At 42.9% G+C, this 17,004-nt stretch overlaps 2 protein-coding genes across 7 annotated transcripts in view; both read right to left on the bottom strand.

Moving 5' to 3' along the window:
- The window catches only part of Cdk19 (cyclin-dependent kinase 19), a 134,532-nt gene that overhangs the window by 11,272 nt on the left and 106,256 nt on the right, over positions 1-17,004 (bottom strand). For 5 of the 6 annotated variants that reach the window (XM_030245390.1, NM_001168304.1, NM_001291817.1 and 2 more), the window contains 3 exons: positions 5,778-5,909; positions 2,825-2,968; positions 2,592-2,661 (listed from right to left, as the gene is read on the bottom strand). In XM_030245390.1, coding sequence (XP_030101250.1) covers positions 2,592-2,661; positions 2,825-2,968; positions 5,778-5,904 — 341 coding nt within the window. In that variant the 5' untranslated portion in view covers positions 5,905-5,909. The remainder of the gene's footprint in view (positions 1-2,591; positions 2,662-2,824; positions 2,969-5,777; positions 5,910-17,004) is intronic. The other variant, NM_198164.3, reaches the window with a different exon arrangement.
- The window catches only part of Gm32234 (predicted gene, 32234), a 12,546-nt gene continuing 1,461 nt past the window's right edge, over positions 5,920-17,004 (bottom strand). The window contains exons 1-2 of the mRNA XM_011243251.2: positions 7,141-17,004; positions 5,920-7,078 (exon numbers count right to left, since the gene is read on the bottom strand). The exon at positions 7,141-17,004 is cut by the window's right edge and continues 1,461 nt beyond it. Of these exons, the coding sequence (XP_011241553.1) occupies positions 6,146-7,078; positions 7,141-7,188 (981 nt within the window). The 5' untranslated portion in view covers positions 7,189-17,004 and the 3' untranslated portion in view covers positions 5,920-6,145. The remainder of the gene's footprint in view (positions 7,079-7,140) is intronic.

Below are 17,004 nucleotides of genomic sequence, written 5' to 3'. Positions count from 1 at the left end.
GGCAGACAGGAGTCCTATTTTTGGGCTGAGAGTCCACTGGCAGTTTAATAAGTAAGTTTGAAAACTAAGAAAAAGCCGAGTAAGATATATGAGTTAGACAGCTCTAACCCTAAAAATTGAAATCCAAAGCATTTTTAGAATCTAAAAAATCCCTCAATTCTAAAATATTTTTCTAGGATTTTACTACACTTTGAAAAATATATGTGTGTGTGTGCGCACGCCTTTTCATTGCATGCATCACAATGTTCATGTGGAGGGAGCTGGAGAACGAGACACATCTACCTTCCCACAATCAGGTCATTGGTCTTGAGCTGCAACTGTGTATACCCCTGAGCCACCTCCCCTGGCCTGGGTAAGAGACAGAAGTTATACAAACTGGGAATGATCAGTCAGCTTAACTGGTGGTGAAGATGGCGATCAAAACTGTGCGCTTTGCCGGGAAAAATGTGCAGTGGCAAAGGAGCCCAGGCCAAAATCTGAAATGTGTGTTATTCCGAAGGCAGAGGTGAGGGTTCCTGCTGAAGGCTGTGTGAATGAGAAACCAGAAATGAACTGGGCTGCACTCTCATTTCTACCAGCCATCTTGGACTGAAATTTTCCTGGTAAGCTGAAGTGATCTTGGTAGTCAACTTGACTGCCCCCCCACCTTTTTTTTTTTTTTTTTTTTTTTGGTTTTTCGAGACAGGGTTTCTCTGTGTAGCCCTGGCTGTCCTGGAACTCACTCTGAGACCAGGATGGCCTCAAACTCAGAAATCTACCTGCCTCTGCCTCCCAAGTGCTGGGATTAAAGGCGTGCGCCACCACGCCCGGCTTGACTGCAATTCTAAAATCAAATAAAATACAAGCCACTCGAGTACTCCTGAGAGCAATCTTTTTTTACTATCATTATTAGTTTTGAGTGTGTGTGGGTGTTTTGCACATGTACACGATATTGCAGAGGCCAAGAAGACAAGTCAGATCCCCTGATCTAGCGTCACAGAAGGTGGTCAACTGCACTAAGCCTGGGTCCTCTTAGAGCAGTGAGTGCTCTCATCTGCTGATGAGAGCCACCTCTCCAATCCCTCTCCTTTTTATCACGCAATGCATATCAGAGACCTGAAGAAGGTGTAAGATCCAGTGGGGCTGGGGTTATGAACAACGGTGAGCCACCACGGAGGCACTGGGAATGAGAGGGATTTTCTTCCACTGGATTATCTGAAGCAGGAAGACCCACCCTAAATGCTGGCAGCTCTCTGGGGACATTCAAGATAAAAGACATAAAAGACAAACTTCTTTGTACCTGCTTGCTCTCACTCTTGTTGGCAAGTCTACCTTATCCTTGTTGCTGTGATATTTCTTCACCACCATTAAAACCAACTTCTTGGGAATGTCAATGTAGACTGAAGACTGGCAGCTCAGCGGGGACATCCAGGCCCACGGACTGAACACCCAGATCTTCAGTCCCTCCAGTATGAGAGGACCATTGCTGAGCTAACTAGACTTCACCCTGTTCTCCAATACACTTGTGCATGCACTATCAGATCTGTTCTTTTAGAGAATCGTGACTAATAAAGCTGGCCTCTGCACCCCCTCCATGTCAACTCATCATGCAGCAGTCTGTTCCACTCTGACTCTGGACCACATGGTCCTCCATGCCACCATCCTGCCTGCTTTCTCACTACAGCATCTCAGCCACTGACCATTACCCAGACAGGAATAAAATCACAGCTTTAGGATTGAACTAAGGCCTCTATCTTATTAAAACTTAACTTTTTATTGTATTTTGGCTGTTTGAGACATGGTTTCTCTGTGTATTTCCTAGTTGTCCTGGAACTCGCTCTGTAGACCAGGCTGGCATAAAACTCAAGAGATCTGCCTGCCTTTGTTTCCTGAATGCTGGGATTAAAGGTGAATGGCACCAGGCCTGGCCTCTGTTTTTAAATATTACAGCCCTAAATTAGGTATATATGTTAAAATCATTTGGAAAATATTCTTTAAATCACAGGCATGGCATGTGAACTGACATCTGAGTCCCTGGTTTAAATCTATATACTTTAAAAAAAAAAAAAAAAAAAAAGAATCAATTTGCTGGGTGGTGGTGGCACATGCCTTTAATCCCAGCACTTGGGAGGGGGATTTCTGCGTTCGAGACCAGCCTGGTCTACAAAGTGAGTTCCAGGACAGCCAGGGCTATACAGAGAAACCCTGTCTCAAAACCCCTGCCCCCCAAAAAACAATAAATTTCCCTAGGGAAGCTACAATCTATAATTAACATGTCTGAGTATTTGTATCATTCACAACAACATTCCTGCTGAGACCTAATCTCTGGCATGTATCTACAGGGAGGCCTTCAAAGGAGTTTGTAATGGAGGGGTCCATAAATGGTGCTGATGTCTTAATAGATGAGGCTCTACAGAGAGTTCACATCCTTTGCCTTCTACCATGAAACACCACAGCAGCAAGGGCAGACACCTCCTGGCACATGCACCCTGGACTTGCCAGGCTCTGGAAGTGTGAGACAATTAATTTCTGTTGTTCATCAACTACTTAGTCTCAGAGTTTTGTCTGTGTTTCCCAGCACTCACGGGCTAAGATAATCTGGAGTTACTTACGTTGTTCTTCGAAAGTCTTTCTGAAGTGTTGGGTACTCTGGCATTTTTCTAATATCTTCCCAGTCTTTATCTTTAAAAAAAATTTTTTTTAAATAGAAATTTAAATTTTATTTTACTAAAAGTCTCCTAATTTTTTAGTTTAAAAATAAAAAACAAACTTTATGCATGCACTTATAAAGAAACACTTTTGAAATGTAATTCAAAATAGTATTTTGAAAAGAGCAACAAATTACCTGCAGGAAACCCCATGACACTAAATATTCGATCTAACTGATCATGATGAAAAGGATTGCTTGTTTTTATATCCTCCTGACGACAGTGAAAAATGGGTTCTGAAGTCAAGAGTTCAGCAAATATGCAGCCTATTGCCCAGATGTCTATGAAAGAAAAAACAGCCTATTACACAAATGCATTAATATCCTCAGTTACAATTCCTGGATATAATTCCGACATTCAAACAAAAATACATTTCAGTAGGCCAATATGTAAAATATAATAAGCATATTAAGGAAACCAACAGAGGCTGGAATGTACTTCACTTGGTAAGAGCTTGCCTTGAGTGTACAAGGTCTTAGACTCAATCCAGCACCATGAAACCACAGGCTATGACGTCACACACCTGCAAGCTTAGGACTTTGAAGTAGAAGTTATAGATCCTCAGTTATATCAAAAGTTCAAAGCCAGCCTGAAATATAAGAGATCCCTCTTTAAATAAACAAAAATAAGACTTACACAGAGATAGCAGGATGGCTAATGGTGTGTGCATGCACACACCTGAGGTTAACCCCAGAGCTCCTCTGCCCTCACATGTATACTGTGGAGTGTGTGTGTGTGTGTGTGTGTGTGTGTGTGTATGCGCATGCGCACACACACGAGCTCGTGCACGTGTGCACTTGCACCTGTGCCCCTTAATGACAAACCAGTAACGTATGTAACATGGGATGCTTATATCATCATTTAACAGATTGGACGTCAAATAAAAGAAATGCTTACTTATAAATTTCCTGGTAGAGACAGGCTTAGAAAAAACTAAACTTGACAAACAATGGATTCTTTCTAGGTAGAAGTCTGAGAGAACTCACTTTATAGGCTCTATGCCTAAGTGAGTTAACTTTTTTTTTTTAGATTTATTTATTTATTTTATGTATATTAGTAGCTGAACAGATGGTTGTGAGTCTTCATGTGGTTGTTGGGAATTGAATTTAGGACCTCTGCTCACTCCGGTAAACACTGTTGGCTCAGCCCATGCTCAATCCAGCTCAAAGATTTATTTATTTATTATACATAAGTACACTGTAGCTGTCTTCAGATACCCCAGAAGAGGGTATCAGATCTCATTATGGATGGTTGTGAGCCACCATGTGGTTGCTGGGAATTGAACTCAGGACCTTCAGAAGAGCAGTTGGTGCTCTTAACCTGCTGAGCCATCTTGCCAGGCCCATGAGTTAGCTTTTGAGATACATATTTATATTTTTCCATTTTGAGAAATGTTATTTAGTAAGTATAAAAGTAGGTAATAATATCTAGGAATATGGCAAAATGTAGAAAAAAAAAAGTATACCACAATGCCAAATACATCCTGAAGATAAACTAAATAAGCAAATGGTTTAATTATATTCATTGACTAAAACAAATGTCAGTATGCTCTGTTGTAAAGCAAACTGCGAACAGAAAGCCGTGTTGTGATGTCTCTCTTCTCTGACCACTCAGGGGCTTCCCTGCACCAACATCAACCTCTGGGTAACAGGAATGGGCTCTCAAACACTGCTGTTTACCATAACAGCCTAAAATACAGTCTAATCTTCCTCAGTGACACAGCCAAGGTACCACTGCCATGAATGTCCACAGCACCATACACCAACAGGCAGCACCTACTTTTTAATCCTTCCTTGTCTGCCACACCAAGCTGTCTGTCACTCTTGTCCCAACACACACCCACACACACACACCCCATACCCTCTCAGACTTCGCCCCTCCTATCTTCTGCTGCCTTTTGAGGTTTTCTAAGGAAATGTTCTCAATAGTTAGAAGGAAAAGACCTAGATAACAAGAAAAGCAATCCCACTAGGTTGGAATACAAAAGAGCTATGCAGGTTTTTAGCTCAGTCCTGGAAACAGCCTAGGTACTCCAGTAACAGCAGGGCCTCCACAGCCTCTGATCTGATTGGACACGGGTGAGTTGAATGTCATAGTCACACTCCTCAAACATACTTATCCCCACAATTCTGAGACCACTCAGGTTTTGTAAATGTTTCGTAATATTCACAAACGTTTTATACTATTTCAGCACTATGATATAATCTAAGTACTTTGGGTATCTGGATTTTGAAGAAATCAGCCCTCCTGGTAAAGAAGGCACTATAATATGTGCCCAATCTTTACCCATGAATTAATTAAAAGTCTAAACACAGGTACAGCATTCCCAGTGCTTTGAGGGTTACAGCGTTTTCAGATGCTTGTTAAACAGAGATAGGATTGTGCTTCCAGTGGATTTTGAGTGGCAAATCCACTCTTAGTGCAACAGCTAAGGCGATCAGCAATCTCCTGCCCAGCAGCAGGAAGCAGGAGCTTTGAGGAAAGGAATATGCAGGGACGTCCCCACAAGAAAGGCACTAGAAGCCCAGTCCTCGTGACTACTGTCCACTCCTTCTTTGCCTACTCTTTTTCTTCCATATATAGACATTTCCAGAGCTGAGGAAGATTCTCGTCTGCTAGCTCTCAACCTATAGCTGAGGTTTCTCAGCCTTCAGACATTAGAATCTTCCAAGTGCCTGGTGTAAGGAAGACCATTAAATCCAAATAAACATGCTGATAGCTGCTTTTCTTTCTCTAGTTCTTTCTTCTTCTTGGTGGTCTGGCAGGTTGTTGAGGAGAGCCATCCTACCTACTGTATTTCCTGCTGTATTGGACAAGCTGCCATTCTGCAGACCATAGCAACAAGAGAGATGGCACGTTGTACAATGTCTTGGTTGGGACACTTGGAAATGATCTTTTCTCTGGCACAACACTCCTGCCTTGCTTTCCTTTTTATGAAGACAGTTCTAACTTGATTTCCCATTCTTCAGATAAATATGCTATGTGAGCATAAAGCAAGGAAGGCGTGCATGTTCTTCCTGTAGCCCTGGCTTTATTATGAACGATCTCACATTCACGAGTGTGCAGATTGCCAATCATCTCAACACTTACCAATGGCCTTTGTGTAATGCCTGGCACCAAGTAAAAGTTCCGGAGCCCGATACCAAAATGTCACAACCACTGGATCCAAATCTGCGAGTGGCTTTAGGGGAGAATTGAATAACCTGGCAAAACCCATGTCAGCTGAAAAATAAAACAAATATATAAAACTCATTTTGCCATATGATCAGAGTCATGCAGGAGTTGGTAACCGCCTTTAATCTTTCAAAGATGAACTTTTCCTCTGAAACTGTGTGCTGGTTAGGAACTGTTTTGTTTATCTGTATTAAGACAGAGTCTTCTACCCTGTCAACTTTATTTACTGACCAAACACTAAAGCTTAAGTTTTACTTCCTGAGAGCGAAGATTTAAGTTCAGAGTCAGAAGTAAAACCTGAGCCTGAGCCGCAATCCCAAGCTGTTGTGAGCAGTTAAGACTGAGCCTCCTTGTTTAGACTGTGCAACTACCCATCTGAGTCTGTACACCCATCCACCTGAGTCTGTGCGCCTGCCCACCTGAGTCTGCGCGCCTGCCCACCTGAGTCTGTGCGTCTGCCCACCTGAGTCTGCACCTGCCCACCTGAGTGTGCGCCTGCCCATCTGAGTCTGTGCGTTTGCCCATCCGAGTCTGTGCACCTGCCCATCTGAGTCTGCGCGCCTGCCCACCTGAGTCTGCGCGCCTGCCCACCTGAGTCTGCGCGCCTGCCCACCTGAGTCTGTGCGTCTGCCCACCTGAGTCTGCGCGCCTGCCCACCTGAGTCTGCGCGCCTGCCCACCTGAGTCTGCGCGCCTGCCCATCTGAATCTGTGCGCCTGCCCACCTGAGTCTGCACCTGCCCACCTGAGTCTGCACCTGCCCATCTGAATCTGTGCGCCTGCCCACCTGAGTCTGCACCTGCCCATCTGAGTCTGTGCGCCTGCCCACCTGAGTCTGCACCTGCCCATCTGAGTCTGCACCTGCCCATCTGAGTCTGCACCTGCCCATCTGAGTCTGTGCGCCTGCCCACCTGTGTCTGCACCTGCCCATCTGAGTCTGTGGGCCTGCCCATCTGAGTCTGTGGGCCTGCCCATCTGAGTCTGTGGGCCTGCCCATCTGAGTCTGCACCTGCCCATCTGAGTCTGTGCGCCTGCCCATCTGAGTCTGCACCTGCCCATCTGAGTCTGTGGGCCTGCCCATCTGAGTCTGCACCTGCCCATCTGAGTCTGTGCGCCTGCCCACCTGAGTCTGCACCTGCCCATCTGAGTCTGTGCGCCTGCCCACCTGAGTCTGCACCTGCCCATCTGAGTCTGTGGGCCTGCCCATCTGAGTCTGCACCTGCCCACCTGAGTCTGCACCTGCCCATCTGAGTCTGTGCGCCTGCCCACCTGAGTCTGCACCTGCCCATCTGAGTCTGTGCGCCTGCCCACCTGAGTCTGTGCACCCATCCACCTGAGTCTGTGCACCCATCCACCTGAGACTGACTGCACATCACTCAGTTCAGTATGCACTGGAATCAGCTGCTGCAAGTTACATATGTATCTTCCCTACTGTGTTCAGGGACAGCACACTGGAGGCACAGAATCGGCTGGGGGGGACGGGGGGGGGGGACGGACAATCAGAGCATCCAAAACCAAAAATGGCATACTGGGACCTTTCCCCTACAAAGTTGATTGCAACAGCACATTGTACACAATCCTGAGAACATGTATAAAACATAATAAATAATTGCTATACAACATATAATAGATAATTGCTATAGTAATTCATTTAACAAAGATGTAAATGAAAGCTAACTTACTTAAGCATTAGGGGTATATAAAACTAGAATTTGTCACTATTAAGGGTCTAGAGATCTCTTTTATGATTTCATAAAGAAGTACTTTGTATTTGTAAGACCATTTACAATTTACAAATGGCATTTATACACATCATACAATGTCATTTCATTTTCATAATAGAACAGTACTTTGCTTCTCACTTCTGAGGTGAAGAACCTAAAGCCAAAGCACAATTGAATTACTTGTCCATGTTCACAAGAACAGTAAGACATCATACTTAAAAAAATATGTTTTGATTTAACAGCCATATTCTTTTTGTGTTTTGAGTTTTATTTGTTTGAGACAGTGTTCCTCTGTGTAATGGGCCTAGAACTCACTCTATAGACCAGGCTAGCCTGGAAGTCACTAAGAAACACCTGCCTCTGCCTCCTGAGTACTGGAATTAAAGGTGTGCAAACGTATGTGTGTGGGTGGGTGGGTGGCGGGGGACATTGACATTAGGTGTCTTTTTTTGTTTGTTTGTTTGTTTGTTTGTTTGTTTGTTTTGAGACAGGGTTTCTCTGTATAGCCCTGGCTGTCCTGGAACTCACTCTGTAGACCAGGCTGGCCTCGAACTCAGAAATCTACCTGCCTCTGCCTCCCAAGTGCTGGGACTAAAGGCGTGTGCCACCACGGCCCAGCAATTAGGAGTCTTCTTATATTACACAATGTTGTCTAGCCATTTCCTCAGAGATTAAACAATATACCCCAGCAGAAAAGTTCCTTGAACCAGAAGGGAAACATCTCAAAACTCTTCAGGAAGTCCCTGAAACTGACCAGATTTACTAGGGCCCTCCCTCTCAAGGATAAACCATAACAACTGCTAAGGTCACTCTCAGACAGGCAAAGGGGCAAAAAAGAGAACGAGACCAGATCAGCTGCTTGGACGAAGAAGAGACAAGCCCACTTGCCTGGAAGAGGTTTAAACCAACTGAGTCACTTGGAAAGGACACTCAACCTACTGAGCTACCTGTAAGCTGCACAGTGTGCTCCAGGTTCCAGTTTTTTGTGAGCTGTCACCTGTGCTGAGGTGTGCTTTGGTGATGTATCTGTCTTTGATCATTTCTGCTCCTATAAGCAACCTTTCACCTATTCTGCTAAGTAACCAATGAGCGATGAAGATGTTCTCTGGTAGCGGCTGTACTCTGCTCTGTCATGAGCTCCCTATCTGGGGTGTGTAGGTTGAGTGTGTAGAGTTTCCCCAGAAAGATTAGTCACACAACACTCCTCACCTTATTTTTTGAGACAGTGTCTCTCCCTGAACTCAATACTTCTACACTGGCTTGGCTGGCTGGCCAACAAGCTCTAGAATCCTCATGTTTCCAACCCCTGCACTCCTAGCTCTAGGGTAAAAGACTAACTTTCAATGTGGGTGCTGGGGGTCTGAACTCAGGTCTTTCATGCTTGTGTGTTAGGCGCTTCAACTAAGACATCAGCCAGCCTTCTAGTAGCTAGATTCTTAACATTGATTGACATCCAGTAAGTTATATACATGGTAATCACAAACCACAAAGGCAGAGTCACAAGAATGACAAATCTCTATAATTTAAAATACACAATATACACAGTACATTTTGAATGTGTAATGGACCCAAATGCACTATAAAAAGTACAAATGCAGGTAACTATAATGGATCATTTAATCTAAGTATGCTGTAATATGCATTAAATTATAATTGACTATATTGTTTCTTTAGAGTTTGAATAATTTATAATGCTTCATGAAGCTGCTTTGGAGTATTGAGCTCTTAAAAAGAGAAAAGCTAACCAAGGAAATCTGTGCTAATGTTTACCCCTTAAAAACTAAATTTCTCTAGTGATAACAAAAAGTCAATATTTTCACCAATATTACATCTATTTTTATTATTATACAATGTTGACAGCACTATTTTATATAAGGTAGAAGCTAACTGTGGCTGTTGGTAAAGTATGACGATGGAAATGTACAGTAGGATGCTGTTCTGCCCACTGAAAAGCGTGTTATAGTAAAGGCAAAAGCTAATGTTTCTCTTCTTTTTCTTTGCCTCCTAACTAAATTTTTAAATTTTAATTAATTAATTAGTTAGTTAGTTAGCTTTGGAGACAGGGCCTCTCCATGTTAACTCTGGCTGGCCTTTGCCTCCCAAGTGCTGGGACTAATGTGTGTGCTGCCATACCTGACACCATCTCTTAATTTTGTTTAATTCACTGTCAAATGGAGCTAAGGCGAGAAGAAAATAAGCACAGTTCCATTCTACTGAACGAACTTTACAGGTGCCTTTCCAAATAATTACTGACCTAACCATAGTTTTGGCTGTTTTCTAAAACACAATGCATGTGAAAGTGTCTAATGAAATGGATGTTTGTGGTGCTAACTAGGCAACATCAGACATCAGATGAGGGGCAGCACCAAAGCCTAGCACCCAGCAGTCTGCATTTCACAGGAGCCAGTTCTGCTGGTTCCCCCTAAGGAGCACTAAGAGCCAGGGCAGGGGGTCCACATCTCCTTTAAAGTCCCTGGTAGAAGGATGCTTTAACCACAGCGGAAGCAGACAAAGGAAAGTGAAAGTGGAGCTGGACTTTGAAGTTGAAATCTTTTGAGTTAGGGAGGGAGCAGGGATGTTAGGTAAGAACAGCTAAACAGTATCGCCCCAGACAATCCTCTCTTCTCCACCTCTGAGTACTAGGACTGTGGGCATAAGCCAGACTGCAGGGTGCTTGAGGATGCTGGGCAGGAGCGGATACAATGCACCTCCTCTTCCACTCAACTGTAGTGTTCTGAGCCCAATGAGAACTACACTAAAACCTTCAACAAGTATCTGCTCTTTTTTTTTAAACCCTGGAAATTGAGCCCAGGGTCTCATGCATGCTATGCAAGCACCCTGCCACAAACTGTGCCTTTAGTCCCCACTTTCCTGTCTTTAAAGGGTAATTCTGGGGCTGGGGAAATAGCATGGTGGGGGAAGTACACATCTGGTGTGCACGAGGCTCCAGTACCATAGACACAGGAACGTGGCATTAAGACAAAGTTTATAAGCCACTGAACCAATTATAGTTACTCTTACTGTTATTGCTCCATTTTATTGTTTATATCAAAGCTATCATCTTAAAATTCTTTAAAATTCCCTGAGTAGAGAACTGAATTTTATGTTGGCCACACTTGGGTGATTAAGAGGAACATAGTGATTGACAAAAGTCAGAGTCTAAGATGAAGATGATGAGTCAGCTGGAGGACAATGGCGTTTGGGTTGCGAGGAAAAATAAAGAGAGAGAACAGACATCGAATTGTAGACTCACTTTTATTACAGCTAACATTTGAGGTCATACACTGTCACACCCTTGAAGAAACAATTATAGAGGGAAGCTGTGTCCCAAACAGGTGCTAAAGGTGTCCTCAAGCAGCACACCGAGGAGCGCAAGAACAGCAGCAGCCCAGGGCAGAGGAACACGCAGACCAAGACAGAGCAAGCCTCAGGGCCAGACCACGCAGGGATCAACAACAGTGACTGACACACAAGCCACTGGATCTGCCAGGGCAAAGGTCAGATTATAACAAGTTATGGTGAGTGAGACCAAAGGGTGAACAGTAAGGATATCCTAGAAGTAAAGAAGCAATGGGGGGTAGGGGCAGCAACATGAGGTACAAGGATACAAATGCTAAAGAAAACAAGATGAGGTATGAACTGAAGTGGTGCAGAAAAAGTCACAACAAGACTAACCCACCAATGTAAACCTTGTGATTGCAGAGTTGGAATGCTGCAGACCCAGAGCCAAACTATCTCAGCTCTCTAGTTCCCTGAACAGCCATCTGTTGTCTGCACCTCTGTCTGACTTACCATTCTTTCAAACATCAGGTAAAACCTTTGGAATCATGCACAGGCACAAGCTAGATCTGAAGAATGTTATTAAGTGACATCTGAAACCCATAGCACAATTTATCTATGTTGATATGACCCCGTCCACATATTTGGGAGATACCTTGATTTATGATTTGCTCTGGGAGAATAAAAGTCCATGCAACCACATCCACTTTGGAGTGGAGACTTGAATGTGTGTTTCTTGGTGATGTCTACTCATGTCTGCTCACAATAAGCTACTTTGCTCACTTTGAGATGAAAACTCTACTCTGCACCAACAGTTTTGGTTCCAAACCATGAGGCTCCATGGAAGATCTGCTTTCCTCAGAGGAACCACCTCAGGTATCAACAGGTCCCCTGTATGTCCAACCACCCACACTGGCCCCTTGGGTAATGTTGGTGAGTTCTTTCAGGGGCCTGAGCCTTTCCTTTGGTGAGGCTAGCTGACTATTACCAGATACCCTCTTACTTTATCGCAGAGCACCCACATGAGCATCTGTTGATGATACTTGTTTTCAGAGTACGTGTTTGCTACTATCTCCAGAACCTGAGTGTGAAACTTCTCTGTGTCCTCTCTAGCTCACCAGAACCTAATCCCTTCAGGTTACAAGTTCTACAATCATTAGTTATAAACATATTAACATGATAAGCTCCCCTCCCCTCCCCTCCCCTCCCCTCCCCTCCCCTCTCCTCTCCTGAAAGTATCAGGATCTCTTCAAGATGAGCACTAGCCTTAGGGAGTGAGACAGCATACACCACCCCCTTCTGAGAAGTAATTTTATCAGCGCCATTATGAAGGTGTAGGCACCCAATGTCTTATTCCCCTCATGTTCTTGTAAACATTCAAATAAACCCCAAACACACTTGGAGGAACCTACTTTGGTATGAGACCTAAAGAAATTTTTTCTACAAGTGGCACATAAATTTGATCCAAAACACAAATCCCTCTAACTAGCATCTAAGACTACACAGTTTTCAAGGAAAAGATACCTTCACCAAAACAAGGGGAAACAGAAATTCAAAATAGGAAGTGTTTGGGGACAACTGCCACCTGGAATTCACCTGGCTTTATGTTTAATAGTCATTCAATTACCAATTATTTGGAAAAACAGGGAAACCTACCAAACTATAACTCGGCTTTATCTATCCCTATCCCTCACATGCAATGAGGAACATTCAGTGTTGTTGTTGTTGTTTCTCTAAGCTAGAAGTTCTAGGAAATAAAGGAAATGTACTGAATGGAAGACTACTTCAATTTGAATATGAAAGCACCTAACAAACAATAACACTGCAAATTTACAGAAGAGAACCAAAAAGAGCCCTGAAACCTATAGAGACAAGATGGGGCTTAAAAGCTGGGTGGTGCTGATGCAGGCCTTTAAACCCTGCACTGAGGAGGCATAAGCAGGCAGATCTCTCGGATACACAAAGAAACACCTGCTCAGTCTCATACTGCTCCTCCGATGAATGTTTTTAGAGCTGACCATAGGGTTAATGGACATCCTTAGTTGCCTGTAGATCTTTGTGTGTTTGGGACTCTACCAAATGTGTTTTCATAAGTTGCCAACAGGTAGAATAAGACAGCTTTCTTTCTGATTCTTTGCTAAGAAGATAACTATATTTTGAATTAATATTGTTATCTGTGGGGCAGTGGGCGCTGGGGGAATAAAGGGGAGTGGGAGAAACCTCTGCGTCCTGCCAGAGTTCTGGTGCTCTGGGTGGGTGGACGCGGAAGGCTGCCGCACACTTTTCTTACGGCCCCGGGTGGGTAATCTGACTGTGTGAAGCTACTGACCCCAGCTCGGAGGGTGGTGGACAAGGGTCAGTCCTAGGCACCAGGTTTCCCGCTTCCGGCATCCCACACTGGATACCTCGGAGGAGCTGAGAACAGAACGGGGGCCCTGGAGCAGCACTAAGCCCCGGGGCCGAAGGGAGGAGAGGGCAAGGGGAGAGAGGGCAGGTGATGGTTCCCACGCAGGCGAGAGCCCTTGGTCCGTCTGTGGCTGGAGTGCAGGAAGACTTTCCAGCGGGAGGTTAGAGGCGGATCATTAGGAGAAAGCCTAGCTCATCCGGTCAAGCACGGCGGGCCTTGATGAGCAGGGACAGACCCCACTGCCCCGCAGTTATCAACATGCACAATTCCACATGCAGACAATATGAACGACTTTAAGCTATTTCAGTGAGAAAAGATTTTTTTTTAGACAGAAAGTATTTCATCTTACCAAAAATATTGTCTAATTTCAAAATTTTATATTTACTTACCACTTCTTTATTTAATTTGAGACAGGGTCTCATTCTAGTCCAGGCTAGTCTGGAATTACTATATATAGTCCAGGCTGACTTTGAATTCATAGCAGCTTCCTGAATGCTAAAAAATTTTGCCGAAAGGTATTTCAAAACACAATTAAAGGATTTTCTAAGCTCAAAATCAAATGCACTGGTACAAAACTAAAACCTACTTTCTGCTTATAAGTTTTTATAGTCATAAAAAATTGGCTTAAAGATTAAGGATGTTTTAATCCTTTACTGAACAGGTCATTTAAAACGTGACCATTGAGCTATAGAGATGGCTTGGCAGTTAGTATTGGTCTTGCAGAGGACATGGGTTCAATTCCCAGCACCCCAGTGGTGGCTTGCAATCATCTATGACTTCAGGTTCAGGTCTATGACACCCTTTTCTGGCCACTATAGGCCCCAAGCATGCACATGATGTACATACATTCATGCAGACAAAATGCCCATACCTATAAGAAATGAGATTTTTTTTTTTTTAAATTGGTCAATAGTAATTATTCACTATAAAGAACTAGGGCATTACTACTAAATTAGACAAGTGCCTGTGAAACTTGTTTTAGTGAACAAATATTTATATCTATTTATAAAAATTTCCACAGTACCCTTGATCCTTTGGATAGGTGATTAAATTTTTTAAAGTGCAAGTAAAACATTAATTGTTACAATTCATTTATCAAAGCTTTTAGCTTTCTTAGCCGAACACACTCCCATTAATTCTTTTAAGTTCTAAGATTTATGCCTTTTGGGAAACATACTTATCTCCATATAAAATAACTGTTAATAGAGTTTTCCAGCAGTGAACACATGGAGAAAAGCTAAGTAACAAGAGCTAAAAATAAGTGATTGTCAGCTGGATCCAGTGTTTTAGACTCCTTTTGGCCTGGATAGGAAGGACTCTGTGAGGTATCTCAAAGTATCTCTTGTCTCATGTTAGAAAACTTTAGAGGATAATGTTTCAATCTGTATTTTTTACCTCAAATTTGGACCAGTTTCCAAGGACATACCACAAGCTCTCCTGCCACTACACTGAAGACAGAACTGAAACACTCTGACAACAGTCCTAACTCTCACCTTTTATAACACTTTAGAAACCCTTCCTATTTAAATATTTCAAAAACTGTCTAAGATATTTCATTTTCCTAAGTGACAAATTGCTAATCTTGGTTTTAATAAAACTTCAAAGAAAGGCAACAACATTGCCTCATTTCATTAATCACACATTGAGTGTCTGCTTACCCAATCATCTACTTGACTTAACTCTTGATGTTTTAAATGACTCATATGTTTTCACAGAAACAACTTCTCATTTTTCAGTATAACTTTTTAAAAATCTAATCTTCATGTTGACAGAGACTTATTTTAAATTTTCCAAATGGAACTCCATTTTAGGGATGCCTCAATTTTAAATCTAAATTAGCACCTAAAACCAAACTACTTCCTAATAAGAAAAAGGAAACAATATTATCTGGGCCCAACCATTTGCCTTACTGTGTTATTGCCTACTCAGACTTACTCACTGTACAACAGCCTACTGCACTGACACCAATGGCTCTGGGGTGACTCAAAGTCCACAAAACTCCCAGTCTTCTAAAGACAACAGCAATCACTGCACTGTATCAAAACTGCAAACGCTAGCATCAAAGGAGACCTTCCTGCAAATATAGCTTCTAAACTAGGTTTAGAACAAATCTACTAAGACTAATTTTTAAAACATACATTTTAAAAAGGATTCATATTTAAACGCAAAATTATTCTCCCCAAAAGAAGAAACTTACATCTAAGAGACCATACCATAAACATCATGTTTCCTGACTAAATGAATCTTCAGAGTGTTCCGTAGAACAAGCCAAGATGTTAAAAATAAAAACATTGCTCCTTGACATTCAGGGCAGAAAAGAGGGTGGAAAACATGCAGTGGCTAGGGGACAGGAAAAGCATTGTAAAATGCAGCCTCGTGCACACGACATGGCCACAGGGCCCAAGAACTCACAGCAATGGGTACCTGGATTAAACCTGTTTACAAGACCCCATCTCTAGCTCAGAAACTACTGGAAGCTGAAGGCTGCCAGTGAGGGTTGGGGCTGAGAGAATGGCCATTGGCAGGTTATCCAGGGTCAGCACTACACCTTTGTACAGATATAGGCAGCACTCATAGTTCATTAACTCCGAGTGCTCATGGTTTTAAAAGGGACACGAAGGTGGGAGGGAGCTAGATTAAAGGAATGTCTGCATAGAGTGGGAACTAGGGTAGAGATGATCAAAATAAATTTTATAAGTATATAAAATTGTCAATGAATAAATAAAATATCATTAAAAATTACTAAGTAATACTGCTATTCTGATCATGAATAGTAAATTGGTGGGTACAATTACAAAATAACTTCTTGGTGTTCCAGTTTCAAATGAAATATTTCATAGGATATAAGTGATTACAGATAGGCACTGGGGCCTTTTTTGAGTTGGGGACTTGGTTAAAAGTGTCTATTATTCTGCTCTGCTACCTTTAGTTCTTTAGTTCATACTGTGTTCTTGATTATTTTACCTTTACATATGTTTATATTATCTGTCACATGTAAATATACATGTCAGATACAGAGGACAAAAAAGGGAAAAAAATTCTGACCTAGATCCCGATAGCAGCAATGTTATGTGACATGGGGCTTCTTCCTAATGGTTTTCAACAATCTCCTCTCCTGTAAACTGTTTCCTGCCTACTTAGCTTCACCTTTACTCGATGCAAGAAATGAGTCTTCTGAGCATCGGGCACACAAAGCAACCTTCAGCCTCTCCCATGTCCGTCCAGATCTGTTAATGTGCAAGAATGGGAGCTGTGAACTCAAGCTCTCTGAGAAACATCACACTAAAGGGTCAACAAAGGCTGATGACTCCTTACAACCTTGTTGTTGTAGGAAACTGGAATTTTGCAGGTCCAGGGCCAAGTGAGCTCAGAATATTCCTCATTTCTGTGTCTGGTCTTCTATCCTTTTAACCACTGGGGAACACCTCTCAATGGACTAATTTGACAGACCACTAGCTTTCATCATCTGACAGCTCAGAACTTCACCAGCTAGGGTACTGAGCCCACAGCAGAGCGGCCCACCTGCCCCCGTCCTCATCACATTCCCACCACCCAGCTCTGCTCTAAGATCCTCTCTAAGCATCTGTCTATCTGATGCTTCTGCCCATGCATTTGGGAATGCCTTGATAGAAGGCTTTCTTTTGTTCTGTGACTACAAAAGTTTGTTATAACTGCTCCTACAAGCTATTAGGCAACCTGAATCCACACTGGGAGGTCACAGTAACTCTTGTTTGG

The sequence above is a fragment of the Mus musculus genome, chromosome 10 (assembly GCF_000001635.26).
Source record: "Mus musculus strain C57BL/6J chromosome 10, GRCm38.p6 C57BL/6J".
Lineage (NCBI taxonomy): Eukaryota > Metazoa > Chordata > Mammalia > Rodentia > Muridae > Mus > Mus musculus.
This window is presented reverse-complemented; position numbering and strand designations above follow the sequence as displayed.